Source organism: Cervus elaphus, chromosome 9, assembly GCF_910594005.1.
Source record: "Cervus elaphus chromosome 9, mCerEla1.1, whole genome shotgun sequence".
NCBI lineage: Eukaryota > Metazoa > Chordata > Mammalia > Artiodactyla > Cervidae > Cervus > Cervus elaphus.
Genome location: NC_057823.1, coordinates 74,177,787 through 74,203,537, shown reverse-complemented (window position 1 = coordinate 74,203,537; position 25,751 = coordinate 74,177,787). Strand labels below are relative to the sequence as shown.

The 25,751-nt window shown below is 36.5% G+C and overlaps 1 protein-coding gene across 1 annotated transcript in view; it reads right to left on the bottom strand.

Annotated features, from left to right (window-relative positions):
- Positions 1 to 25,751, bottom strand: part of GABRA1 (gamma-aminobutyric acid type A receptor subunit alpha1) — a 57,117-nt gene that overhangs the window by 18,284 nt on the left and 13,082 nt on the right. The window contains exons 4-7 of the mRNA XM_043913479.1: positions 19,794 to 19,861; positions 11,368 to 11,588; positions 9,202 to 9,284; positions 4,384 to 4,527 (exon numbers count right to left, since the gene is read on the bottom strand). Coding sequence (XP_043769414.1) covers positions 4,384 to 4,527; positions 9,202 to 9,284; positions 11,368 to 11,588; positions 19,794 to 19,861 — 516 coding nt within the window. The remainder of the gene's footprint in view (positions 1 to 4,383; positions 4,528 to 9,201; positions 9,285 to 11,367; positions 11,589 to 19,793; positions 19,862 to 25,751) is intronic.

Below are 25,751 nucleotides of genomic sequence, written 5' to 3'. Positions count from 1 at the left end.
GCCTGGCTGTGTGACCTTGGAAAAATTATTAAACCTCTCTGGGCCTCAATTATATACCATCTTCAAAATGGAGAAAATGATAATACATACATCCTAGGACTGTTGTAAGGATTAGACCATTCAATGAATGTTAGCTACTTAAATCACTCAACCCTGAACTTCATTTTTTTCCCAATTATTTATTGATTTACTCATTTATTTATTTAATTTGGCTGTGCTGGGTCTTTGTAGCTATGCACAGGCTTTCTTTAGCTGTGGAGAGCAGGGGCTACTCTCTAGCTGTGGAGCACAGGCTTTAGAACACAGGCTCAGCAGTTGTGGGCACGGGTTAGTTGCCCCAAGGCATGTAGGATCTTCCTGGGCCAGGGATTAAACCTGTGTTCCCTGCATTGGCAGGTGGATTCTTATCCACTTGACCATCAAAGAAGTCCCAACCATGAGCTTCTTGAGAGCAGGAAGTATGTGTCCCTCATCTCTTTTCTCTAGGTCATTCACAGTGTTAAACACAGTAAAGGAGAAAATTGTTGAAGGAATAAATGAGTAGATAACAGAGAACTGCATCAGATTTGAAAGTTGACTAGACTCATCCTTCTGTGTCCTTGAAACAAGTTTGTTCTGCCAGGTGAATGAGTGCACTTCAAACCAAGTCTTTGACTCATTTCCCCCCAAAGACTGATGGCAGATTCCAATGAGTGGACTGTCTTTCTAATATGTTTGCACTGAAACAAATACAAATACTAGATTGAGCCTCATATTTTCCCCCCTATGGCACTGAAGTGATCTAGAGGTATTTGACATGAAAGGGGCCAGTGGTAATGTTGCGAGTGTGTGTTCATGTGTGTGCTGGTTGCAGGCCAACACCTTCTAGAAGGTGACCTGAATTGCTTCTCTCCTCACAGAGAATTTTAAGGTAGCAGAAGCTGTTCTTTACTTAATGATTCTCAATGTATGTGCACTTATCTGTCACCCTTCCTAGTCTTCTGGCAGAAACAGGGAGATAATAACACTCAATGTCTTTTATCTTAATGTTGTCAAGGCTCCATGTTGTTGTTTAGTTGCTCAGTCATGTCTGACTTTTTGTGACCCCATGGACTGTAGCCCCTCAGGCTCCTCTGTCTATGGGATTTCCCAGGCAAGGATACTAGAGTGGGTTGCCATCTCCTTCTCCAGGGGATCGTCCAAACTCAGGGCCTGAACCCATGTCTCCTGCACTGGCTTGGTGGAGTCTTTACCACTGAGTCACCTGAGAAGCCCAGTAGCAGTGGATATTGTGACAAAAATTGAAATAACATCAAGGATGCAAAATTCATAGCTGTGTGCAACATGGCAAGTATCAGCTCCCTGCTCTTTCTCTTAGTAAAAAACTGACTGCTGCCCTAATGACACTTTTATTAATGGACATTCAAATTGGTCCATTTTGCTAAATACGGTCAATTATGAAAAGGACTAGTGGGGAGAAGCTAAGCTGCTAGATTATCTGTGCCTTTGGTTTGTCATGATCTTTGCATTCTCTAGGCTTCAAGTGCATAGCTGATCATATCCAGGGAGCTGTGTGTTTAACCCACTTCCACTGTGTGTGTGACTATATCTGGTCTCCTGTTAGAAGGACATGCGGGCCCATACAGACCTCTCTGAGTGTGCTGTCATCCATGTTTTATGGTACCAAACTCAAAGCCACAAGCTGCCTCATAGGAGATGTGAATATGGGGTTGAAGGCCTTACAAAAGATCTTTGTTTCTTCCCACGGAAATCTTTTAAGGTGGATTTTTGAGGTGCAAATGTAGAACCAAAGGAAGTGTAGTTCAGGGTTTTATTGTGGAGTGGAAAACCACATCAAACTGAGTTCCTAAATTTGAGAATGTGCTCGTTATTCTCCTCCTCCTCCCTCCATATTCTATAGAAATGACAAGGACACACTCTTATTTTGTACAGATAAACTTGCTGCTCTAACACAGAATGATGACTTTTAATGGACCTAACTTATGAGGTCCAGCCAGCTTGGTGGTGGTGAATTGGACCCTTCTTTCTCACCTGGTGTCCTTTTGTGACTCTTTATCTTTTCTGAGTAACAAGAATGTAGGTAGGCTGGCTTAGAAAACCAGAAGGGAAAAGGTCTCCAAGTTCATCAGACTAAGCCACTTATTTTGCAGACATAGGAACTAGAACATAAAGAGGGATCCTGTGCCGTATCAAGGTGATTGGCGCTAGAGTAGAGTGGAAGCATCCCTTCCTCCCAACAACCTTCATATATACTTGTCCTGTTGCTACTGCACTTGAAATACTGTTTCCTGAACATCATCCAACCTCCATTCTAATGATAGTAGGGAGAGAATTTCTTGAGGGGAAGTTTTAGTTCTATTATTCTGAATGCCTTGGCCTAGAATAGCGATTATTTGACTCAACAAATGCATATTAACAAAATGAAAGTCAGCCCCTGAAGCAATCCTTCCTTGATTATCCCAGGCTGGATTCACTAATTTTTTATTCATTAGTTCAAAAATATTTACTTGATGCCTCTTCTGTTTCAGATACTATAGTAAATCATAGGGACACAGAAGACAGGAAGGACTTGCCCTCCCAAAAATGTTAATCACAGCACTTAACACCCATTTTGATAATTATAGTTTACGTGTTTGTCTTCCCTTAGACTTCAGATTTTATGAAAGCAAGATATATGTCTTGTCTATCATTGACTGTAGTGCCTGTCACAATATCCAGTCAATTACAGCATTCAATTTTTAAAAGTAAACACTGCTCATTTTAGTATCTTTTCCAATATAACTTGGTGAGAAAAGAAAAATTTTCAGTATTTTGCATGTTCTAGGATATCTTTAGGACAATAACAACAACTACAACATACCATTTTGAGCATCTACTGTATAACACTCTGCTTAACATTTGATATTATCTTATCTTTAATACAAAATTAGAGGCTCCCCATTCTTAGAAGAGAACAGTTTCTAATTAGATAAGTGAACGTCTCAATGTCACCAGGCTTCTGAGTGGCAGGACTAGGACTTGAGCCCACATCTTTCTCACTGCAAAGCCTAACACATTCCCAGTATGCCATGAGCATTTCTAAGGTAGGTAAAGCACAATGGAGAACAATATTTTCATTTTTCAAAACAAGACACATAAACGTTTCAACTTCTAGAGTAACCAAGGATGCTATAAAGTGAGCAAAAGATAAGTCCTATTAAGCAGTGGTTATCCAATAATCAGAGTAATATATTGACCTATCACTTGAATTTAGAACGATCAGATTATGACCATGGTCCTAATATAAAGTTTGAAATTTAAGGGAGAAAATTTTCTGAGATAAAGAGCAATTCTGCCCTTACTTATCATTTAACTTTCATTTAACTTTCTTTCTTTTCTTTTTTTTTTTTTAGAAATTGCAAATCAAAGTTAATGAATGAATTTCAAAATTAAAAGACAGTTGCAAAATTGTTGACCCTTGCTAAGCTTTTAGTAATTGAACATAATTTAAAAAATTGGGATTGAGGGAGTAAGTTTTCCTAATATTTAGGATACAAATTTTATCTGCAATTATCTGGCCCTATGATCACATATCAGTTAGTCACAAAACAGATACCTGAATAACTAAACTCATCTTATTTCTTGAAACAACTTCAAAAGTTTAAAATTTTGGATTTGACTGCTTGATAGAAAATCTGATCTAATTCTGAGTATTTCATTGGTAAAACAGTTACAGCACCAAGAGAGATGGCGGTCCATCCACTTTTAATTCCAAAATAGAGTGATCAGTGTAGGTTTTAGCTGTGGAAGTTTCCTGGCTAGAGTTACAAATGAAGTTAGGTGTGGAGACAGTGAGGTGGGGAAGGTGTTTGGGCATCCTATGTGTAATGACTACTGTTAGAAATTTACCAAGATTTATTGATCATGACAATAAAAGATTCCTAAATGATATTAATAGCTAACATTTATCAAGAGTTTTTTTTTTTTTTTTATGTGCCCAAAGTGTGATAGTTTACTCTTCATGGATATAATTTATTCCTTCCAACAACCCTATGAGGTGACCGCAATTAACTGGCAACTTGAAGAAGTATTCAACCCATATATTCTCCTCTAAGAGTTCACATATCTAAATCCAGTGCTACCCTGATCACAGAGAACAGTTCTTTAGTTTGTAAATAAACAAACAAACAAATGAAAAACCAGAGATCAAAAGGCATGACATGTCAAATTCAAGATCACAGGTCTATAGAGGTTAAACTTGTTCCCAGTCTAACTGTTCCCAGTTTAGTGTAATTTTTCACTCTCCTTACTTTTGTTATTGAAGGACTTAACTGAATTTGCAAGTTTCTACAAAAAGTTTTTCAGCTTCTTCTTTCCTATCTAAAGTTACCAAATAGCACTTACCTGTACTAGACTGAACAATTCCAGAATCTACTGTTTGTCCAAGAAGATCGTACTGGTTTAGGCGTGAGCCATCTTCTGCTACAACCACTGAGCGTGCTGGCTCTCTGGTCCACTCATAAACAACTTCTGCTCTTGTATAAGCATCTAAAAGGGAAGAATGGAAAATGGTCCAAATGGAAGGGTCTTACCAAAGAGGACATCCTGGGCTTATGGTACCTGGAATCATTGAATGTTAATGTGGAAGGACTTTAGAGCCACATTGTTTATCTCCTTTTGTTTAAGTGGCTCAGTGATAAAGAATCTGCCTGCCAAGCAGGAGACACAGGAGACTTGGGTTCAATCCCTGGGTCAGGAAGATCCTGTGCAGAAGGAAATGACAACCCACTCCAGGATTCTTGCCTGGGAAATCCCATGGACAGAGGAGCCTGGTGGGCTATCGTCCAAGGGATTGCAGAGTAGGACACAATTTAAAAGACTAAACCACCACCACAGTTAATTTGTGGGAAAGCCAGACTACACCACCACAGTTACTTAATAGGGTAACCGATATAAGAATATAGAATGCTATTCATTCTACTCCACTGCTGTCAAGAATTTTCTAGAGAAAAAAATCTCTACTATACGCTTAAAAGCCAAGCAAAGATAACTGGTGGTCATGTAAATAATGATGAAGCCTATTCTAGACCCGTGTCTTTTCTTGACAAATTGGAGCTCTTGTGACTTTGTTGCACTGTCATTAGCAACAGTGCCTAGATCTGTCTTTTTATACTTTGTCATGCCTTGCCAATGGGCTGCTACTATAGTTGTAGAGGGAAACAAAAAGTGTTACCTTCAACTTATATCAAATGATTCAGTATCTCATTCCTTGCAATTTCTTAGAAACTCCATTGTGTATGAAATCCACCACAAATATGCTATTGTTGTCAAAGTGGTGGTTACTCATTGCCTTTATCTCTTAATAAAAATCTTCCAAAATGTAGAGTAAATTCACATGATGAAATTTCTTGTTTTAAATATAGAAGACAGATACACCTAAAGCCTCAATCTAAAGCTCCACAATAGGTGATACATCTTATTATTCCTTTGTGTCAGTATCTGAGAAGTAGGACCTATAAAAACTTTTTTGATTTGACACTCTTCAGCCTAGAGAAAAGATTAGAAAGTCTTCAATCACTTAGCCAAAAATGTTAAGCTCACATTTCAAATAAATCAGTAGATAAGATAAAAATTTTAAATGATAGGAGAAGGGACTACCGTGGTGGGTCCAGTGGTTCAGACTTAGCCTTCCAATGCATGGGTTGCGGCTTTGATCCCTGATCAGGGAGCTAAGACTCTGCATGCCTCAAGGGTGAAAAACCAAAGGTAAAACAAAAGTTATGGGTTTTCCAGTAGTCATGTATGGATGTGAGAGCTGGACCATAAAGAAGGCTGAGTGCAAAAGAATTGTAAGGCCTAGTGCTGAAGCTGGAGCTCCAATACTGCGGTCACCTAATGCGAAGAGCTGACTCACTGGAAAAGACCCTGATGTTGGGAAGGACTGAGGGCAGGAGGACGAGATGGTTGGATGGTATCACTGACTCAGCAGACATGAGTTTGAGCAAAGTGAGGGAGATAGTGAAGGACAGGGAAGCCTTGCATGCTGCAGTACACGGGGTGGCAAAGAAGCAGACATGACTTAGCAACTGAACAACAGCAAAACGGAAGCAATGCTGTAACAAATTCAACAAACACTTTTAAATAAACTAAAAAAAAAAAGAAAAACAAAGACAGCATAGACAGTATTGAAAGGGCACCTGCTAATTGACACTGTCACTTAGGTTTTATGAGCCTTTGTTTTTTCATTTGCATGAGGCAGGTCCACTAAATAGTTTCTAAAATTATTTATTATTCATAATTCTTTCCCTCTCTTCTTGTTTATAAGACACTGCTTGGTAATCAGTCAGGAAACGATCATTTATTAAATCCTGACTACATCTAGCACTTGCCTAGATCTTATTACCCAAATATAATCTGAATCACTTTTTCTAGAATCAAAGCCTTATACTGTATATTCCTCAGAAATCAGTTAAAAGATGTCAGCTGCCTCCGTATATTATCTTTGAGTTATCTGGCCTTATACAAAGGGTGTTATCCCTAACAAGCAGAAAGTGTCATGTAACACTGACATTCAGAATCTCATGGAGAGTGGTAAGGAAGTCATCTGCTTTTCCAAGTTTGGTTCTTATCAACATATGCATGAAGTTACTTCAGGTACTTTAAAAACTTTTACTACATAGTGCTTTAATAAATTATCACAAAATCATCTTGCTTATCTCTTCCTTATTCTCTTCTCTGAGATTTTGGCAAGGTGTTTCCTTTAAAAGTTGAGTCAAAACATTTCCAGATCACTTTGCCTTAACTTCTTCGTCTCTGAAATATGCTGGGTAGGCCAGGTTAGAGAAATGACTACACAGTAAGTATACAACCATTGCCATTTCCCACACCACTGGCAGGCACAGCAGTTCACCATGGTCCTCTTTCCCACCAAGCATATGCCATCTGAGCCTACTATTCAATTTATGTCTTTTCTGTTGAGGTTTAAATCTCCACAGTCCCTAAACTCTCTTTTCTGAGGCTTAAATACTGAACAGATATTTAAAACCTGATTATATTCTTTACCCATTCAATAAATACTTCCTGAGTGCCTACATTTTATTAGGCTCTGTGCTAGAAAATGCAGAACAAAATAAATTTTGCTCTCAAAGAGTTTACAGTCTCCAGATAATAACAATGTTAAAACTAACAATTATCTCGGTGATAAATGGTATAAAATAAATGTGTATTATGATCAAGAAGACTGATGGGACTACATACACATTTTGAAAGGTCCTAGAAACTAATATTTACACTGAGATGTAAGGGATAAATAAAACCAACTATGCTAAGAAACAAGGAAACGTAACTGCGACAGAGAAAAGAGCATATGCTAAGGCTCTGAGGTAGAAAACAGCTTACTTGTCTTTAAATTTCAGTTTTCTTATATAAGACACTATTTGTGTTCCACTCATCCATTTTCTTCAGGATGACAGTGTGCCTAGCTAAATGTGCCTAGTTTCTCCAGCCTCCTTTGTATTTAGCATTGGTCATGTGATACAGCTTTGATTAATGAAATGTGAGACGATGTCTGTTAGGATTTTAGGGAAAGTTTTTTTTTGATACAGGCACTACTCCTTTCTTCTCTGCTCCCTTTTTTTCTTTATTTTGAAAGTGGAGGCAATGGCTGGAGTAGCAGCAAACATTCTGTCATCAGGAAGAACTTCTAAGAATATCTTAAAACATCATCCTTATTAAGATGCTAAATTAACCAGCAGTTAACCAATAATCACTTACCTTCATATATCTTGTATGAAAATTTAGACTCCTTTTTTTAAGCTCTACTCACTGCTTAAAAGTATTCCTGGCCAATATACTAAACATATAGTTAAATGTCTAAAACAAGATATCTCTGAAGACAAAAGGGGATTCTATTAGTTATACTAGGACTTTAGATATAAATCAGTACCATTTCAGGCAAAAACAGTACTGATTTTGTATGATATCTTGAACTATAAGGTTATTTTGTGGATTAGCTGAGTTGATTCATATACAAATATTTAATACACTGCCTGGCATATAAGTAACACATAATACAAAATATTATCATTAAAAATGGAACTGGTAATCAGAAAAAAGAAATGTAATAGGTCATGGCATAGAACATACATTACATTGGGAAAAGGATTGAGAGGGGATAGTTATCACCAATGGCCTGTGTGGCTGACAGTTTTTGAAGTAGGTAGTTTATCCTTGGATTTTAGTATAGAATGAGATTTATAAATAGAGAAAGTTGTCTCTCCATGATTAGTACTGTTAGGAGCCTGAAGGCCCTTTGCTATTTTCTTTGCTTGCTGTCTTCCTACACTACCACTATTTTTCTTCTATGAATCATATCTTCACCAAAATAGTTGCTCAGATTGCCTGACTAGTGAGAACAGAAAGCTGGTTAGGTTAGTCCAGAAGTTGAGTCAGTCCTTATATGTAACTCCCCTGCAGGAAGCCAGGAGTACATTATTCCTCCTCACTATATGCATGCACGCTAATCAAAGGCAGAAAAACTGGAAGACCAGAGAGACTAACCTGCTGGCCACTGTTCTCTGAGCTTCTCTAATGTGTACCTGCATATTTTAAAGATGTAGAAACCTTGAAAGTTATTACAAAGTGAATTTATCTAAGATGTCTTCAGAAGCAATAATATGTAACTAAATTTCATGAGCTATCCAAACAGATCTAAAACTGTTTTAAGACTATAATTAACTTCTTTTCTGGCATCATCTTTAGGTTAAGGTTTCATTATTAAGAAAACCTAATTATTGTCCTTTGCCATCTACCAATATTTCCATCTGATAAACAAGTCAAATTATTAAGAATAAACAAATGTCAGTAATGATATAAAATAAACACAATGACCTCCATTTTTTGGAAAGAAGATGGTATCTATGAGGCATACACATCCATACTCCATTTGGTTTTCTATGAATACAACTTGAACGAAAATGGAATTTTTCTACTAAATCGTTAAATTCATTCTTTCTACTCCAGAGGATAGGGAATAACCCCTTCCTGAAATGATATTAAAAAGTGAAGTCAAAGATGGTTACTTATAGAAAGCACTTGCAATAAATCACTGTTTAAGTTTTCTTGATACTCTTTATCTGTCTCTCTAACGTTCATAATGAATTGGAGGTTGCTTGGTTAAAGACATGCTCTCATAAGAATCAAAAATAAAATAACTTTACTCACAGCTTCCAAATTTTAGTGGGCAGGCATGTGCATCCATAGGGAAATCCTCCAAATGCATTGGACACTCAGCTCTCACTGTCAGTCTTAGAAATTAAGAGAAATATAGGGTAGATTAGATACTTTCTGATCAACCTGATTGGGATGTTATTACCTATAGCAAATATATTAAGAAAGCAGGAAAGAAAAGCACAAACAGCAGTGTCATCCTGAGTTGTTAATAGTCAAAGGATCTGGAAAGAATTACATGGAGCTCTGGGGCTTGAGCTCCCTGCACGTACGTATTTCACATATGGTAATGTCTGCATTTCAGTGCTGGTCTCTGGGACCATCTAGTTCCCCACATCATTCCCTAAAATAGCACCAAATGCATTAAACAACAAAGGGATAGGTGAGGGAGGAGCTATCCTCAGACTTTGTGAAGCTGAGAGTCACTTAGACTCCTTTATATGTGATTTCACTCTATTTCAACTGTTTAGTTTTATTTACAAACCCACTGCCTAACGGAAGCCAGGACTCTGCAGAACTTCTTTTTAGTCCCTGTGTTCTGGGAACATGAATTCTATTTATGTTTTAAAAGGGTAGTCAAGAAAGGAATTCACTGAAATATATTTGATCTCATTTGGCGGAACTATGGAAAATTTGTACCTAAATTCCTCACATAAGTTTCAGAAAATATCTTTATCTATATTATTAGGTAACTCAAGAAATGTGATAAGGTGTCTTTGTAACCAGTAAAATCATGAGGTCATTATAATATTAATTAAAGTAAATAGGAAATGTTTAGATTAATAATTAAACTCATATCCTTAAGTCAAACTATTAAGGAAAGTGGTAACAAATTAGCAAAGGTGGTGAGACATTTCAGAGAAGGGGATTATGTTAGTTCCTGATAAAGAATATTAGACACATCAGGAATCTTTAATAGATAAACTTCTTAGTATGTACAAATCCCTCCTCACGTAACTGCCAGCTAGTAGACATACATGCTAGATTTAGGCTCAAAAACAAGTGTAGGGTATTTTACAAGGGAAAAATATTTCCAATTTCAAATATAAACAGATCTTGCTTGGAAGATCTGGAAAGTTCTCAACATACCTTTCCACTGATCCTCTATTTTCTTTCTCTCTTTTCTGGATTTTTCATCCTTTCAGTCCTATTACACTTTTACTAGTTGAATCCAACATCTATCTCCAGTGGCACCTGAAGCATGTTTTATTTGTTTCTCATTTGGATATTTGGGTATAAAAAGCTAGAAATTTTGGAAGCTTTCTCTAAAGGCAAAATATCACTCTACTTTCATTCTAAACAGAATCCTCCAAGTCTAGGAGTTCCCTTCATTACCTTTTCATACCAAAGGAATAACTGAATGGCCTAAATTAGCAAGTGCTGGCCAGATCTACAAAAACAATATTTCAACAAGTCATTTGGATATGAAATAACAGGTGCCTTTAAGAATAAGTCCTCATTTAGGTCCTCAATGAGTTTCTCATAAATAAAAAAAATATCTAAAAATATTTAAAACTTTTTTTTGGATTCATGCTTCTTTCATCTAACCATAAATGAATGATTGGTTCAGATGCTGAGCTGTCCAGTAATCTCAAAATGGGGGAAATATTTATAAAGTAAAAATATACATGCAGTTTTCAGTTTAAGCAAAATTGGTAATATTTATATTCTTTCTCATTAACAACATCATTGTGAATTAATACACTTCAATATGTATACTGCCACATGAATTTATGTTGAAAAATTTTGAACTTTTTCTATTTTCCACTTTTTCCCCACTTCTTTTTAAATAGAAACATTTTCAGATATATACCTTGAGATAGCTTCTAGAAATTTAATCTACACCATACTGTAAGGCAGGAAGCCATGAAGTAATAGTAGAGAGAAGTTTCTCTATTGAATTAGAATAAATTGGAGCTATAAATTGCATTAGTTAATATACATTGTAAACATCTTCTTCATTTTTGTCTGATCATTTTACTTAACACTTTGACTTGCATAATATCTCAGCCTGTTTAGTTTTCATAGCAGAGTAAGTATTAAACTTGGAAAACAGGGAAAACAGGAAACCGGATGTTCTACAGCGGCCCATCAGCCTGATGCTAATCTACACGTGGAAGCGAAGGTCTGGAGAGCCCCGGGGCGGCGCAGCCCCCGTACCTCATGGTGTACAGCAAAGTGCCGTCCTCCGTGATGCGCAGGAGCTTGTTCGGCATCGTCATGTTGTGTGCCACCGACTTCTTTCCGTTGTGGAAAAAGGTATCCGGAGTCCAGATTTTACTTGCCATCAGGTTATTTAATCGGAGCACTGTCATAGGTCCTTTAAATTTTAACCTTTCATCCTTCCAGCTTTGACGGAAAAATACATCTATTGTATATTCCTAGGTAATTTGGGAAAATGGCAGAGAGTTCACTGTGCTGTATTTTGTAATGCAAATGTCTTATAAAGACAGTGCATCCTTTTTGAAACTTTAGAAGCAAAACACGAGCTGGATGATAGTTCTACAAATAAATTTGTGGTGGCCTGAACCTATTGGTGTCAAGTGAACCCTTGGTTGGCATAATCACTTTAAAACATGCTCAAGAAAAAAAAAAAAAAAACTCTAATTCAGTCTTTACCTCTATATTAAAGCCTGACTCTTGTTTATATCAAGCCTGAGTAGCTTTTTGCTCCTTTTTTATGTAAATGTGAAAGACATAATCTGGTGAGTTTCATTAATTTTAGTTAAATTATTATTATTACAGAATAATATATTAAAGTAATAAGACTTTACATTTTCCCCCTCTTTTTGGACTTAATGAGAAAAAAATAAAAGGATTAGCTGTTAAAAAAAAAAAGATAAAAATATCTAAAATGTCAAATATTATTTGGTCAGAAAAATTCTGCTGAATGTTTTCTCAGATATGTGAAAGGAGCTTAGTACCTTACTTCCACCCCACCTCCATCATATCAGTACTCAAAGGGACAGAATATATTGCAAATAAAAACAGAACTCATGTTACAGGTTATTACATACATGAAAATGTCTAAATTAGACAATTTTAGTTCTAAAAATGGAGTATAACATTCTAGGGACCCTCTCATGGTCTCTGAAAATCCCAATCCCAAGACATCCATGATGCTAATGTTGAAATAATCTTCTTTTTGGCTAAGTAACCATTTTTTTTGGCTAAGTAAACATTTTCCCCCACAAATAATATATACAGACTTTCAGGTCTACACAATGAAGAAGATTATAAAAACAAGAAATCCATTTCAATGGTAATTTGCATCTTTTCCAAAAAAAAAAAAAGAATTCAGAGTATGCAGGTGTGTGAGTGTGTTTTTGTGAGTATATATGTGTATGAGTTTCAGCTGAAACGCCAATACTTTGGCCACCTGATGGGAAGAACTGACTCATCTGAAAAGCCCCTGATGCTGGAAAAGATTAAAGGCTGGAGGAGAAGGGGACAACAGAGGATGAGATGGTTAGATGGCATCACTAACTCAATGGACATGAATTTGAGTAAACTCCGGGAGTTGGCGATGGACAGGGAGGCCTGGCCTGCTGTAGTCCATGGGGTTGCAAAGAGTCAGACACGACTAAGCGACTGAACTGAACTGATGTGTATGAGACACATGAGAAATGATGTGAAGCTCCTCATCATTCATAGCCAGGGAATCTATTTATTTGAATAAATGCACCATTCTTCATGGCAATACCCAGAGACAAACGTCTGCTAATCTGAAAACAAGCAATGAGATTTACCAGCTCCTAAAATTGAAAGGGGTAATAATATCAATCTTTCTTGCAGGACTTGCTACACTGACACTAAAACTGGAACTCAGTGGTTTGAAATAAAGACTACCATATTCCCCGTTAATCTTAGAATGCTCCAAACTGGAAGGAAAGCTAACTTAAAAACATCATGCTCCATTTTCTTAAACCCCTAACCCTGATGTATCAGAAAGCTGCTTTTTTTCTTTTTTTTTTTTTTTAAATCTTATACATGTTGTCTGTAGGGCATGTAAAATAAGCAGTATCTATGTTCAGTCTTTTTGGGCATGAATTTTACTACGTCTTTCTTTCTGAGCATTAATGCAAAATTGGGTAAAGCTTGAATGAAAATTTTCAGAGCACTAGTTTGGCATTGCTGAGCCCTTACTGATCAAGTAAAAATTATTATTGGTTAGTCTATAATGAGGGGTTTTCCTAGTGGTTCAGCAGTAAAGAATCCACCTGCCAATGCAGGAGATACGGTTCGATCCCTGGGTTAGGAAGATCCCCTAGAGAAAAAAATGGCAACCCACTCCAGTATTCTTGCCTGGAAAGTCCCATGGACAGAGGAGTCTGGTGAGTTACAGTCCATGTAGTCCTGAAGGAGTTGGGCATGACTTAGCCACTAAATAACAACAACCAAGTCTATAATGCACCAGGCATAGTGGTAAATGCTGATTGAGATAAGAAATAAAAAAGTGTAACATGACACCAGTTTATCTTTGCAGGCAAGAGAAGTTACTGTTTTTTTCTGTCTGGAAGTGTCAGATGAGAGGCACTGGGATATGTGACGTAGGAATTTACTTAGAAACATGTGTTAAGCATCTGTTAAATTTGACAGAGGGAGAAACTGTTTAGACTTGGAAGCTATAGGAGAAACTCGTGGAGGAGTAGGATGGGCTTAGAATAGTGTTTTTCATGGGGAGAGAAATGAGGAGAGTGCCTGTGGATTGCATTAGGAAGGGATCCAGAGTAGGAGTGCTTGCCAGGGAAGCGGAATGGATGGGTTTAGTCTGGGCTGAGCATGTTCTCTTCTCTGGAAAACAGACAAACTTGTCAGTCAGGGCTATGACAATGATGCTATCTATGTCTATTACTCAGGAGTCAGCCACATAAGCTCTATACTTTATTAGGCTGCAAAACTTTAGCCTGGTCAACAGTGGAGGCAAGGGTCATTTGTAAATCAAGGCTCCAAGGATGTCTAAGCTGACCATATTACCATGAATCTAAAACATTTTTTCACTTGTTTGCTTGATCCAAGGAGGTTTTTGAATATAAAATAAATGTTACCTATAAGATAAAAAATATTTATCATCAAGTCTTTGACAAGATGTAACCCAAAGGCTAAGATTCCAAAAAAATGTCAAAACTTGCCAAGCTCCTAAGGCTTACAGTTTAACATATTTAGAGCTAGCTTTATTTCCCTGTGTTAATGGTGGACAATGAAATCCCAAATTTATTTAAGATACTCTCTTTTCAAATATCGTTCTCGTTACACAAGCGTGCATGTGCACACACATGCATACACATGCACAAAGAGCAAAATTAAATAAGCTTTAATTTCTGTGTTTTCCTCTGTTAGAATTACAAATTAAAACTGATATAAAAGCAGTTGATCGTGAACACTTCTTGCCTAATCAAGGATGAAATATTTGGTTTCCCATGTTTTGGGAATGGCCCCTGCAGTATTGCCATGGTAGCTGCAGGCAGCTCCAAGTAGCTACTTGTATAGCCTGACCTCTCCCCATGATCGAAATTCACTAGACCAAGATGTGCCAGAGCTCCTTCTTTAGGAAGTCAGAACAAGAAGGAGAGGGTAGAGCCATGGCATAAAGCTTACAAATGTAAATTATAAATCTGCTAACTAGAACTGAATTGTCCTTCTTCCAGATGAACGGCCTTAGGCCATTTTCTTATTTACTCTAATGCTCTTGCTGCCAATAAAGTAGGGATCATTGCAATACTCATTCCACTTGCCTGTGGTCAGAAGTGAGCCAACACAAGTGAACAACTTGCAAGAAGGTCTAGAGCTCAGAAGTTCTCAGTAAACGTTAAAAGTTACTATTAGTCTCCCATTTTATTTTTTTTATCAACACAAATTTGTATTAGATTTCAAGGTATCGGGGAATGAAAAAGTGCTATTTCTTTGGAAGGGTGGTAGGACAGGAAATGGAGAAAGTGAGAAAGTGGTCATAACTAAGTAAAACAAAAAGAGAATGCAAAAGAGAAGACTCCACAGAAAAGTGTTTGGACAAATATGAAGTGTTGGTGAATACTTCCTTCAGGGTTCAGTGTTCCAGCCTCCACCACTCAAGCGAAAATTCTCTCCCAGTTCCCCTTTTCAATACAGCAGGTCCCTGGAGAATATGAGCCTTATTCTGAAGACAGGGACACAACATCCGTTATGTTCCTAAATAAATATTGTACTGAAGTGTTCCCACTTGCACAATTTATTACCATCTGTGTGTGCCGTGATTTAATACATTTTAAGCACTATGGAAAACAGGGCTTTCTGATTGTGCTGCCTGGATATTTTTGTCAGAACCTTGTGCCCTGGGAATGTGCAGTTTGATTGCCAATTAATGGTTTTTAAAATAAAGTTAAGGAGTTGTCCTAATTTTGTTTTCTATTCCAGATGAAGTCAGATACTTTGGGATCTGTGGAATCTCTAAGGACAGACAGCCTGAGTTCAAGTTGCTACCTAGCTGGGTTACTTTTCTACTCTGGAAAATGTGGATAATAATAACATGTATCAAAAATTTTGGCATGGGGATTAAAAGATATATGATCTATAAAACCCTCAGCACAGTGCCTAACATAAGCATTTGATAGTGTTTAATGTTGTTATGGTTATTATTATTTAGTTCTTTATTAATACTCAGTTTAAAAACTACATTTCCTGTCTTGAAAAATAGCTTTGTCATTCTGCCTTTTAATTTTGATACCCTCTAAATCATACCACTCTTTCTTATGGATCATTCTCCCATAATATAGTTTAAATGTTAATCTTCTCAAAAGTGGTTAGGTACAGTTCCCACTAGTCACTTAGGAAATCAGTTGCAGACTTATGGCTAATTTGCTTCTTTGACAGAACAATTCAAATGTTGGCTTGTTTAAGAGTTTTAGGCAAAACAGTGTCACTGGTTTAGACTCTGTTCCCTTCTTCTTAACTGATTATTTGACCAAAGGCCCATGTGTAAAAAGTAATATATGGTACTCTTAGGGTTTATAGTGTATCCAAAATCCTAGTGAGAATCTTTTGTCTAAGAGAAAAGACATCACTGTTCAAAATATTTTTCAAGATAAAAGTGTTTGACTGCATATGGCTTTATTTGGGCACTGTCCCTCAATAATTTCTATTGAGCATCTACTCATGAGACATCATGCTAGGTGCCAGAGACACAGAATAGTCATTTATTATTATTATCGGGCTTCCCTGATGGCTCAAACAGTAAAGAATCCACCTGCAATGCAGGAGACCTGGGTTCAATCCCTGGGTCAGGAAGATCCTCTGGAGGAAGGCATGGCAACCCACTCCAGTATTCTTGCCTGGAGAATCCCATGGACAGAGGAGCCTGGTGAGCCACAGTCCATGAGGTCACCAAGAGTCAGACATGACTAAGCAACTAAGCACAGAGCCTTATTATTATGAGGAGAAGGAGTAATATCTTTATCAGTGTGCACTATCTGTAATGCTTTAGCCCCTCTCATGGTGTGTCCATCTATGAGAAGAAAGCTTCACCAGTGCAAAACTTCTGAAAGTTCTCCTTTCTCTCACACTCTTCAATTCAGAGAGGGGAGAGAGGACAAGACTTGACAGAAGAATGTGGAAGGAGAAATTAATCTTGCCTATCTCAACAACTTCCTCTTGTCTTCTCCATTTTTGATACTGGTTGTCCATTAGACTCACAAATGCTATTGTGTTCCTCCATGCTACACGTTTTATGTGAACGGTCTCCACCCTTGCAGAAGGAAGCCAATGCTGCCTGCTGACGGGTGGGTGACTCTGGCTGACCCTGATGTTTACTCTCTGGAAACCACTTGTCTGCAGATACAAGCCACCTTTCAGAATACCATCATTATTAGTAATAAAGATGATATCCTCCTTTTTCATGTCCTTTACTCTGCTATCTTATTTATCAAAACAATCAGAACTCAGGTAGGAAACAGGGTGTTATTTACTGAGTCCCCGAAGACCTTAATTTTTAAAAGTCAATGTAGACTCATAAACCTTTTACCAAGTCGAAATTAAACACTTACTGTAAAACAGCAATGCATTGATAGTATAAGAGATGTGAAACAAGCTTGCCTTAATGTCATTTGGCATCACTTTAGGAAAATAAGATACTAATATAAGTAACTTAACAAAACAATGCTATATATGAGACCAAAAGCTAAACTGTATTTTACAGGCAATTAATGTGATTGAATGTGCAGAAAGGGAAAGTTAATTTGTTATTGGATGAATAAAAGAAAAGTTTTCATCAAGCATTTGGGTCTTGATTTGGACTTTTGGGGAAATACAAAATTTAAATGGATAGAGATCAGAGGAAACTTTAACAAGGGGTGCATGCCATCATAACAGGTTCAGAGACAAAAATAATAATAGTATTTATTGAGCACTATCTATAGACCCTTATTTATGTATCTCATTTAAAATTCCTAACAGTCCTACAAGGATGCTGTTGTTGAAGTCTTACAAGGACAGGTAACTGTGATAATATATCAACTTCAGAGACTTTGAGCCTTAAAGACTGATTCGCTCCAAGGTCTCTCTGCTGCCAGTGATGAACTTGAATTCAGCAAGGCTGAATCCTAGAGTCAGTCGTTCTAGCCCCCAAGGGTATGCCTCACAGAAAGTAATACTTATGCAAATCATAAATAGTCAATGGGAACAAGTGAGGACGAGCGGTAAAATCATGTATGGTTATTACGGGATACAGGTAGAGGAGCTTAAATTTGACCTTAAACTGAACTGGGATATATTCAAGTTTCTTAATTAGAAAAGCAGCATGAGAGAATAATAGTTTTGTGGGAACACTGAGTCACGATGTGGGAGAATCACAATAGTTTTCAGACCACAATCAAGTTTGTAAAAATTATTACATTGCACAGTATTTCAATAAAGTGGTCTATAGACTGACCACAATGGCAAAATGAATTACCAGAGGAATAAATCCACCATTGTGGCTAACTTTAATATTTCTTTTTCTTACATAGTGATAATGGTTGACATTTATTGAGTGCTTAGGATATGCCAATGATTTTTAAGTGCTTTTCATATATTAATTCATTTAATACTTGTGATAGCTCCATGAGTTATCATTATTACCCCCATTTCACACATAAATAAGCCGAGGCAGAGACATACTAGTAGAAGGTCTGGTATTATAAACCCAGGCATTCTGGTTCAGAAATTTGTATTCTTACCTACCACTCTGCTTATCTCTCCTATGCTCCACTGACTCTAATCTGTACAGGTTACATTCATAACCTGTCTTAGGTGTAAAGTATCTAATTATCCTGGGGCTTCACTGGTGGATCAGTGGTAAAGAATCCACTTGTCAATGCTGGAGACATGGGTCCAATCCCTGGGTTGGGAAGATCCCCTGGAGATGGAAATGGCAATCTACTCCAGTATTCTTGCTTGGGAAATCCCATGGACAGTGATGCCTGGTGGTCTACAGTCTATGGAGTAGCAAGAGAGATGGGCATGACTCAGAGACTAAACAAAAACAACAAAATCTAATGATCCTAAGTCAGCATTGCCCAATGTTTGAGTCATAGAATGTCAACAAGCATCACTTGAAGAAAAGGGTTTGGGGCAAATATGATTGGAACACACTAGATTAAGTGTAGTTCAACAGTTTACCTTACCTCGGGCGGGACTGGTCAGAGTTCTAACCCTGCCCATCTGGGTGCCTTGTGAATTTCCACACTTTGGAAAATGTTGGCCTAAACTGTTATTTTCTCTAACATTTACTCTGAATCATCTGAGCTATTAGGAAATCAGAAGACTTTTAGGATCGTGTAAACAAAAAGATACTTCAAAAATAATATTTAATTAATGTATCTTCAAAATAGCTGTAATGATGTGTCTCATGGCCTCTTTATGATTTTTTGCTTCTATAGGAGTTTGGCTGTCAAGAGTTCAGAAATATTATATAATATCTGCAGAGCTCTACAGACTTACCAACTCCCATCAGATAGAAGAGAAAATCATGTTCATTTGGATTGGGGAAAGAGAGAACAGGTATGTATTCATTTTATCCTCACTCTTGGTAATAATTTAATGATTGCCTTTTGCAGTGAAGCTGAACCTTTCCCACAGGTGTTATTTCATTCTCAGTCTAATTCTGGTCAAGTATTTGCTCAGCTTTTATACACATTTCTCCTTTTTAACCAAAAATAATTCAGAAATTGAGGTGTTTACAGCTATTCTATAACAGTCCTAGCCATCCAGAAAGCGAACATTCTTCAATCAATATGTCCTCCTAACTAAAATATAAGGTAATTCACACTATTTGAATCACAGAACATAGACCAAGGCAAAGGAATAATGTCAGTGATGGAACAAAAGAAGACTGCAGTGGTTGATAACTATAAACAGGCCTGGCCTGAAAAGTAAATGGGTATTTTCCATTATGTAAATATTATATATACATATATCACATATATATGATATATTACTTATTATGCACACAGAGAAACACAAAGATATAGCCAGGGCACTGCAAATTACTTCCTAAAAATCTAATCCATATTTCTCCTTTCAAAAGTTAAATTTAGGAAATACTCCAGGAAAACCAAAATTGCAGAGTCACTTACCATATCATGGTCTGAAACGGGTCCGAAACTGGTGACGAAGATGTCAGTCTTCACTTCAGTTACACGCTCTGATGAAGCAGGAAATTGGGACAGTGAATGTCTATCAACAGCCCTTATTAGATCTCACCACCACATACTCACACCCAAATGGGAAATTTATTGGCTTTGATTAGCTATTTCTAAAATTGCTCCACTGTGTAGTCCTGATAATTTACTGCTTACACATGAAATTTCACAGTGAATATTTTTCAATGGAGATGGAAGCCTAAATATGCCACTCTGGGAGACAGATTTTATGGAGAGGTCAGATGATTCTTAATGGATTCTGTAAGAATGGACACACTTCCTGAATGATACCAAGCCATTTCATGTTGTAATAAAAAATATGTTAGCATATGGGTATGATTTAAGCTGAACTATTCTTACACAGCTTGCCAGATTCTCCAGGTATTTAGGCTACTCTTGGGACGTATATAGTGCACTGTAGCAAGCTTTATTAACTGTTTAAGGACTCAAGGGTGTGTTTTATAAATGATTGCTTCCTGGCATTAAATCATAAGTAGATTATCCAAATTTCTCCCTGGGAAAAAAATCTGACAACCTATGCAAGTATCTTCAATTTTGAGGACAAGAAGCACATATGATACAGCAAAAGTTCATTTAATAGGTTCCATTTCAAGCTCAATGTAATTTTATGTTAGTGGCTCTGAGGCATATATATCAACCAATAAAACTTATGTAGTTTGGTGACAATCCAACACAGATATATATTTTTTTTAAATGTTGCTTGTATAAAAGGAAACCTTTGTTGAGAGGTAAGAATGAAAAAGATGACTTTGTAATTTTCAACTTTAGCTCTGAGACATAACAGTCCAGTATTTTAAACAATTCATTTCATTGACCAGGACATTTGTATCTTTGGTGTAGTATATTAAAAAGTTGACCCAAAACATGCAATAATGAATTCGTTTGAAAATCAAAAATTTTATCCCCTAGCAATTCACTTGTAAAGAGTTAAATGTTCAGTATAAATTTGGCTCATGGAAGTCATGTTATACACATAATGTGTATCTCAAATGATAGAATAATTTTGAGGTGGAGATACTCCCCTCCATAAACAATCCATTATTTTTTAGGTTTTGTCCCCCACCCCCAACAATTTCATTGGCTCCAAAATGCTTAAATGAGCCTGCTGATATAATAATTATGTGGGATTTACTGTTCAATGTTTCAAAATAAAGAACATAGCTTGAGACAAAGAGAATAGAGTTGTGTTTTTAGAACTCATTTCCAACCTCAACTTTAACATCCAACATCCTGTAGCAACTGCGGAGCTTAAGAGAATAGCTGTCAGCACTAGGTCTCAGATATATTAACCACTTGCCTCTCATACCATGTCCCTCTTCTCACCTCTTCCAGCAGTCATTCCCCAATACATACATCTCTCTGTCTACTGCACATTTATTTCCATATATACATATATGGAAATATATATTTGTATACCTTTTGTTTCTTAAGAGTCCAGCAAGAGCTCACATTTTATTAGAATGTCAGAATGACTTCCAATTAAAAATCATAATACAATGAAAACACACTATCTAGTCACAAAAGCTGGAATTCATCTATTCATTGAGCTTATTTTTGTCCTTTCTCTTTCAAGATTTCCCTTTATAGATCAAGTAAAACAATTCATTTTGTTCTTGAAGTTGAGTTTTGGGTCTCTCCAGATTACAAGCTATAAGGTTTATGATGAATATTTTATGGCTTTGAGTGACACTTATGGAAGTAGGATTATGTCCTTTCTTCCATTTTTATTTTTAAGGCAGGGACCTATCGTTAAATGCACACTTACTTGGGGAAATAAGTGTCCCTGTTTTCACACTTGCAAATGCTTCGTGGCGTGGGACAATTCTCTTGGACTCCTTTATTAGTATTATCTATTTTGGGAGTGTGAGGAGAAAATACTCCTCGAGGTAGCTAGCTTTTCAAAGCTTGGCTTACCAGATGTTTTAGGGGCAACCAATATGCTTTTTTCTTAAATGCTGAGGAGGATGTGGAGAAAAGGGAACCCTCCTACACTGCTGGTGGGAACGTAAATTAGTGCAACCACTATGGAGAACAGTATGGATATTCTGTAAAAAACTAAAAATAGAGCTACCATATGATCCAGCAATCCAACTCTTGGGCATATATCCAGAGAAAATTATAATTTGAAAAGATATATGCACCCCAGTGTTTATTGTAGCACTATGTACAATAGCCAGAACATGGAAGCAACCTAAATGTCCATCAACAGAGAAATGAATAGAAAACAAGTGGTACATATATACAATGGAATATTAGCCATAGAAAGGACAAAATAATGCCATTCACAGCAACATGAATGGACCCAGAAGTCATCATGCTGAGTGAAGTCAGTCAGAGAAAGACAAATATCATATGATACCACTTATATTGGAATCTAAAAAAAGAATACAAATGAACTTATCTACAAAACAGAAATAAAGTTACAGATGTAGAAAATAAACATGGTTACCAGGGGGGTAAGGAGGTATGGGCTGAATTGGGAGATTGGGATTGACATATACATACTACTATATATAAAATAGATAACTAATAAGATAACTGATAAGTATTATATAGCATAGGGAACTCTACTCAATAGTCTGTAATGGCCTATATGAGAAAATAATCTAAAACAGAGTGGTATATGTCTATGCACAACTGATTCACTTTGCTGTACATCGGAAACTAACACAACATTATAAATCAACTATACTCCAATAAAATTTTTCTAAAACTCTGTTCTATCTATCATTAAAATGCTCTGAAGAAGTGAACTTGCCAATTATATGGAATATTTCTCTCTGCTGTTTTTAGATTGTTAGAAGATGATTTCATCTGCATCCTGGGGGAAGCAAGATAATCAGAAGACTCACTTTCTATACTTTCCCTTCTAATATAGCTCCCTTGTCACATGTTCAAGTGGTTTTATTTGTCATCAGTGAATATATGGTGGAAAAAGAAGTTACCATTGCTGTCAAACTGCTTATTATGTATACTGCTGAAAGATATGTCTTGGACAGTACCATGCTCATTTCTCCAAGAAACCATGTTTTAAATGAACGTGGTCAACATCATCTACCCCTGTGTTTCCGAAAATCACTTGGGAATGCTACTCTAAAACATTACAAAAGCTTTAGAGTAAGAATAAGCCCAATATAACATATTATGTCATTTACAAAAAAAATTTTTAATAAAAAATATAAGTTCATAATTTAAGTTGAGACGCTTCAGAAAAATATTTTTAAAATTTAAATTCCCTGAAATATCACCTTCCACATAAATCCACTGTTAATATCTTGGTGTATTCCCTTACATAGTTTTTTCTATTAAAATATATACTTAATGATTATCCTCAAACCACATTCTCACTCAGTTGAGTATCATTTCAGTGGCAAAGAAGAGAATCCTTTGACCAAAAGTGTCCTTCACTTCAGCTCACCAGGGAGTCCTTAAGTGGCATGTGAAGTCATTCTGCTTTAAGATGAACATTTTATAATCTGGATTGCAAAGGTTCAAGATAGAGGGTCATTGTGAAGGAACTTCAGCCAAATTATAAATAGTGCCATGGTTAACTTGCTTTTTTGAGAAAATAATGGTGGTTTGAAATCCAGTCCTCTTCAGATCAACCAGGCTTAAATGGAAAATGCACTCATACTCATGTGTTTTGGCTGAAAGCTAAGGCAATGGTTGTGGAACCTTCTTTTTCCCAATTCTGGAAAAACATTGTCATTTCCCCCCTCTCCCCTCCAGGAAGAATTTTATATTTATACATATATATAAAATTTATTATTTAAGGAACAATAGAATTTAAATCACATGCTCTAATACCAGACTTTCTTGACTTAGCATTAGACTCTGAAGTTATTAGAAATATCTAGAAAGTATTCAAGGCCTTTCTCTGTATCTCATGGGAAAAGTAAAGAATTTTATGCTTTGAAATATTCTATTTGAGAGCATACAACATGAGGCAGAAACTTCTAATGAAGTTTAGCTAGGAAGATTACACACCTAACCAAAGTTATACATGAATTAACCTCTTATATAATGAGGAAACTGTCTGCAAGTGGAAATCAATTAAAATAACTTGGTTGGAAGAAATGTTCAGAGACTAGATTAATCAGCAATTAATTTTTTTCCAATCCAATATTTTTGTCACAATAATCCTCTGTCCAGTGTAAAATAATCAAGATTCTTTAGAATTAGTACTAACTGTATACACATGTTCAAGTTTTCAAAGGATAAAGATGGAATAGAGTTATGTAAAATGAAATTATGATGGTGGTTATTATTACAGTGATTAAGGATATCTAAGACAGTACATCAATGTAAATTAAGTTTATGATGATTAAAATTATTTTTTAAACAAGCACACCCTTCAAAGATATGTTTCACATACAACATGTACATATTATTTATATTACATATATGTGCACACACATATATTCACAAACACACATATATGCATACACATATGTACACACTATTATAACCTCTGTAACAGCTAGACAGCAGTAGATCTGTTTTTACTAGGGATTTCCTACAATGCTGATATCCTGCTGATAAGTATTGAAGTAACAGATGTTTTGAAGTGATAATTCAAAAAGATGATTAGCGCTTGAGGCAAAAATCAGAAAAGCAGTGTAGTATAGTAAGTAGTAAGCACATTGGATTAAGAGTCAAAACACTTGGATTTTAACTCCGATTTTCCTAGAGAACAAGCTATGCGATTTTAGGACAATTCTTTAATGTCTCTTAGACTATTTTATTACTTCTTCAGTGAAGAAATAATACCTGCACAATCAACTCCATTCTATTGGATTGAGAGTCAAATAGATGTATTTTCTGGGTACATTAGTCAACAAATGTTTACTGAGAGTTTTCTATGTGCTAGGAAGGCACTTTTCTAGATAACAGTAATACACTGGTTAACAAAAGTACAATTGTTCCTGTTCTTCGGCAGCATATCTCATAGTCTCAGGTAACACATATTTTAGGTAAATAGGTTAGAAACATAAATAGGTAAACAGGTAGGTAGATAAACAGAATTATATACATAACTATGTATAAGCACATATGCACGAATTACACTAGTTAATGTCAGATCATTATAAATGCTCTGAGAGAAGAGGTGGCATTTGACTTGTGACCTAAAAGGTGAGAAAAATTCAAGGATGAACAGATCCAGGCAAAGACATTTCAAGGAGAGGAAAGAATAAAGCAAAGATCTAAAGCATAAAAGAAAGAATAAAGCAAAGATGAGAATAAATGCACTTTGTTTAAGAAAGCCCATACATCTGGAACTTGGTGATGCCGATGATCATGGTATAAGATGACACTGCAAGAGACCCTGATGCTGGGAAGGATTGGGGGCAGGAGGAGAAGGGGACGACAGAGGATGAGATGGCTGGATGGCATCACCGACTCGATGGAAATGAGTTTGAGTAAACTCCGGGAGTTGGTAATGGACAGGGAGGCCTGGCGTGCTGCGATTCATGGGGTCGCAAAGAGTCGGACACGACTGAGTGACTGAACTGAACTGAACTGCAGAGGTAAGAGGGTCCACATTTAAAGAGCTTTTTATAGAAGCAGGTGACCTTTGTTCTAATGTAATAGGAAGCTTTGGGGTAATGAAGTGAAATAATGTTTCTTGTGGTTTAAGAAGACAACTGATTCTTTGTAAAGAGTGGAATGTAAGAGTGACTAATGTTTTTAAAAAATGGAAGAGGGAATCAGTAGTGAAGAATTGTAGGTGGTATTTTGTTAGGGATTCCTATTACAACAATTTAATATGGCACTGGCCATATTTTCAATGGAAATGCTGTCTACTAGGAACTCAGAATAGTAGGAACTCAGAAGAATATTCACTGGGCCCAGTTCTGTGTGCTTGTAACT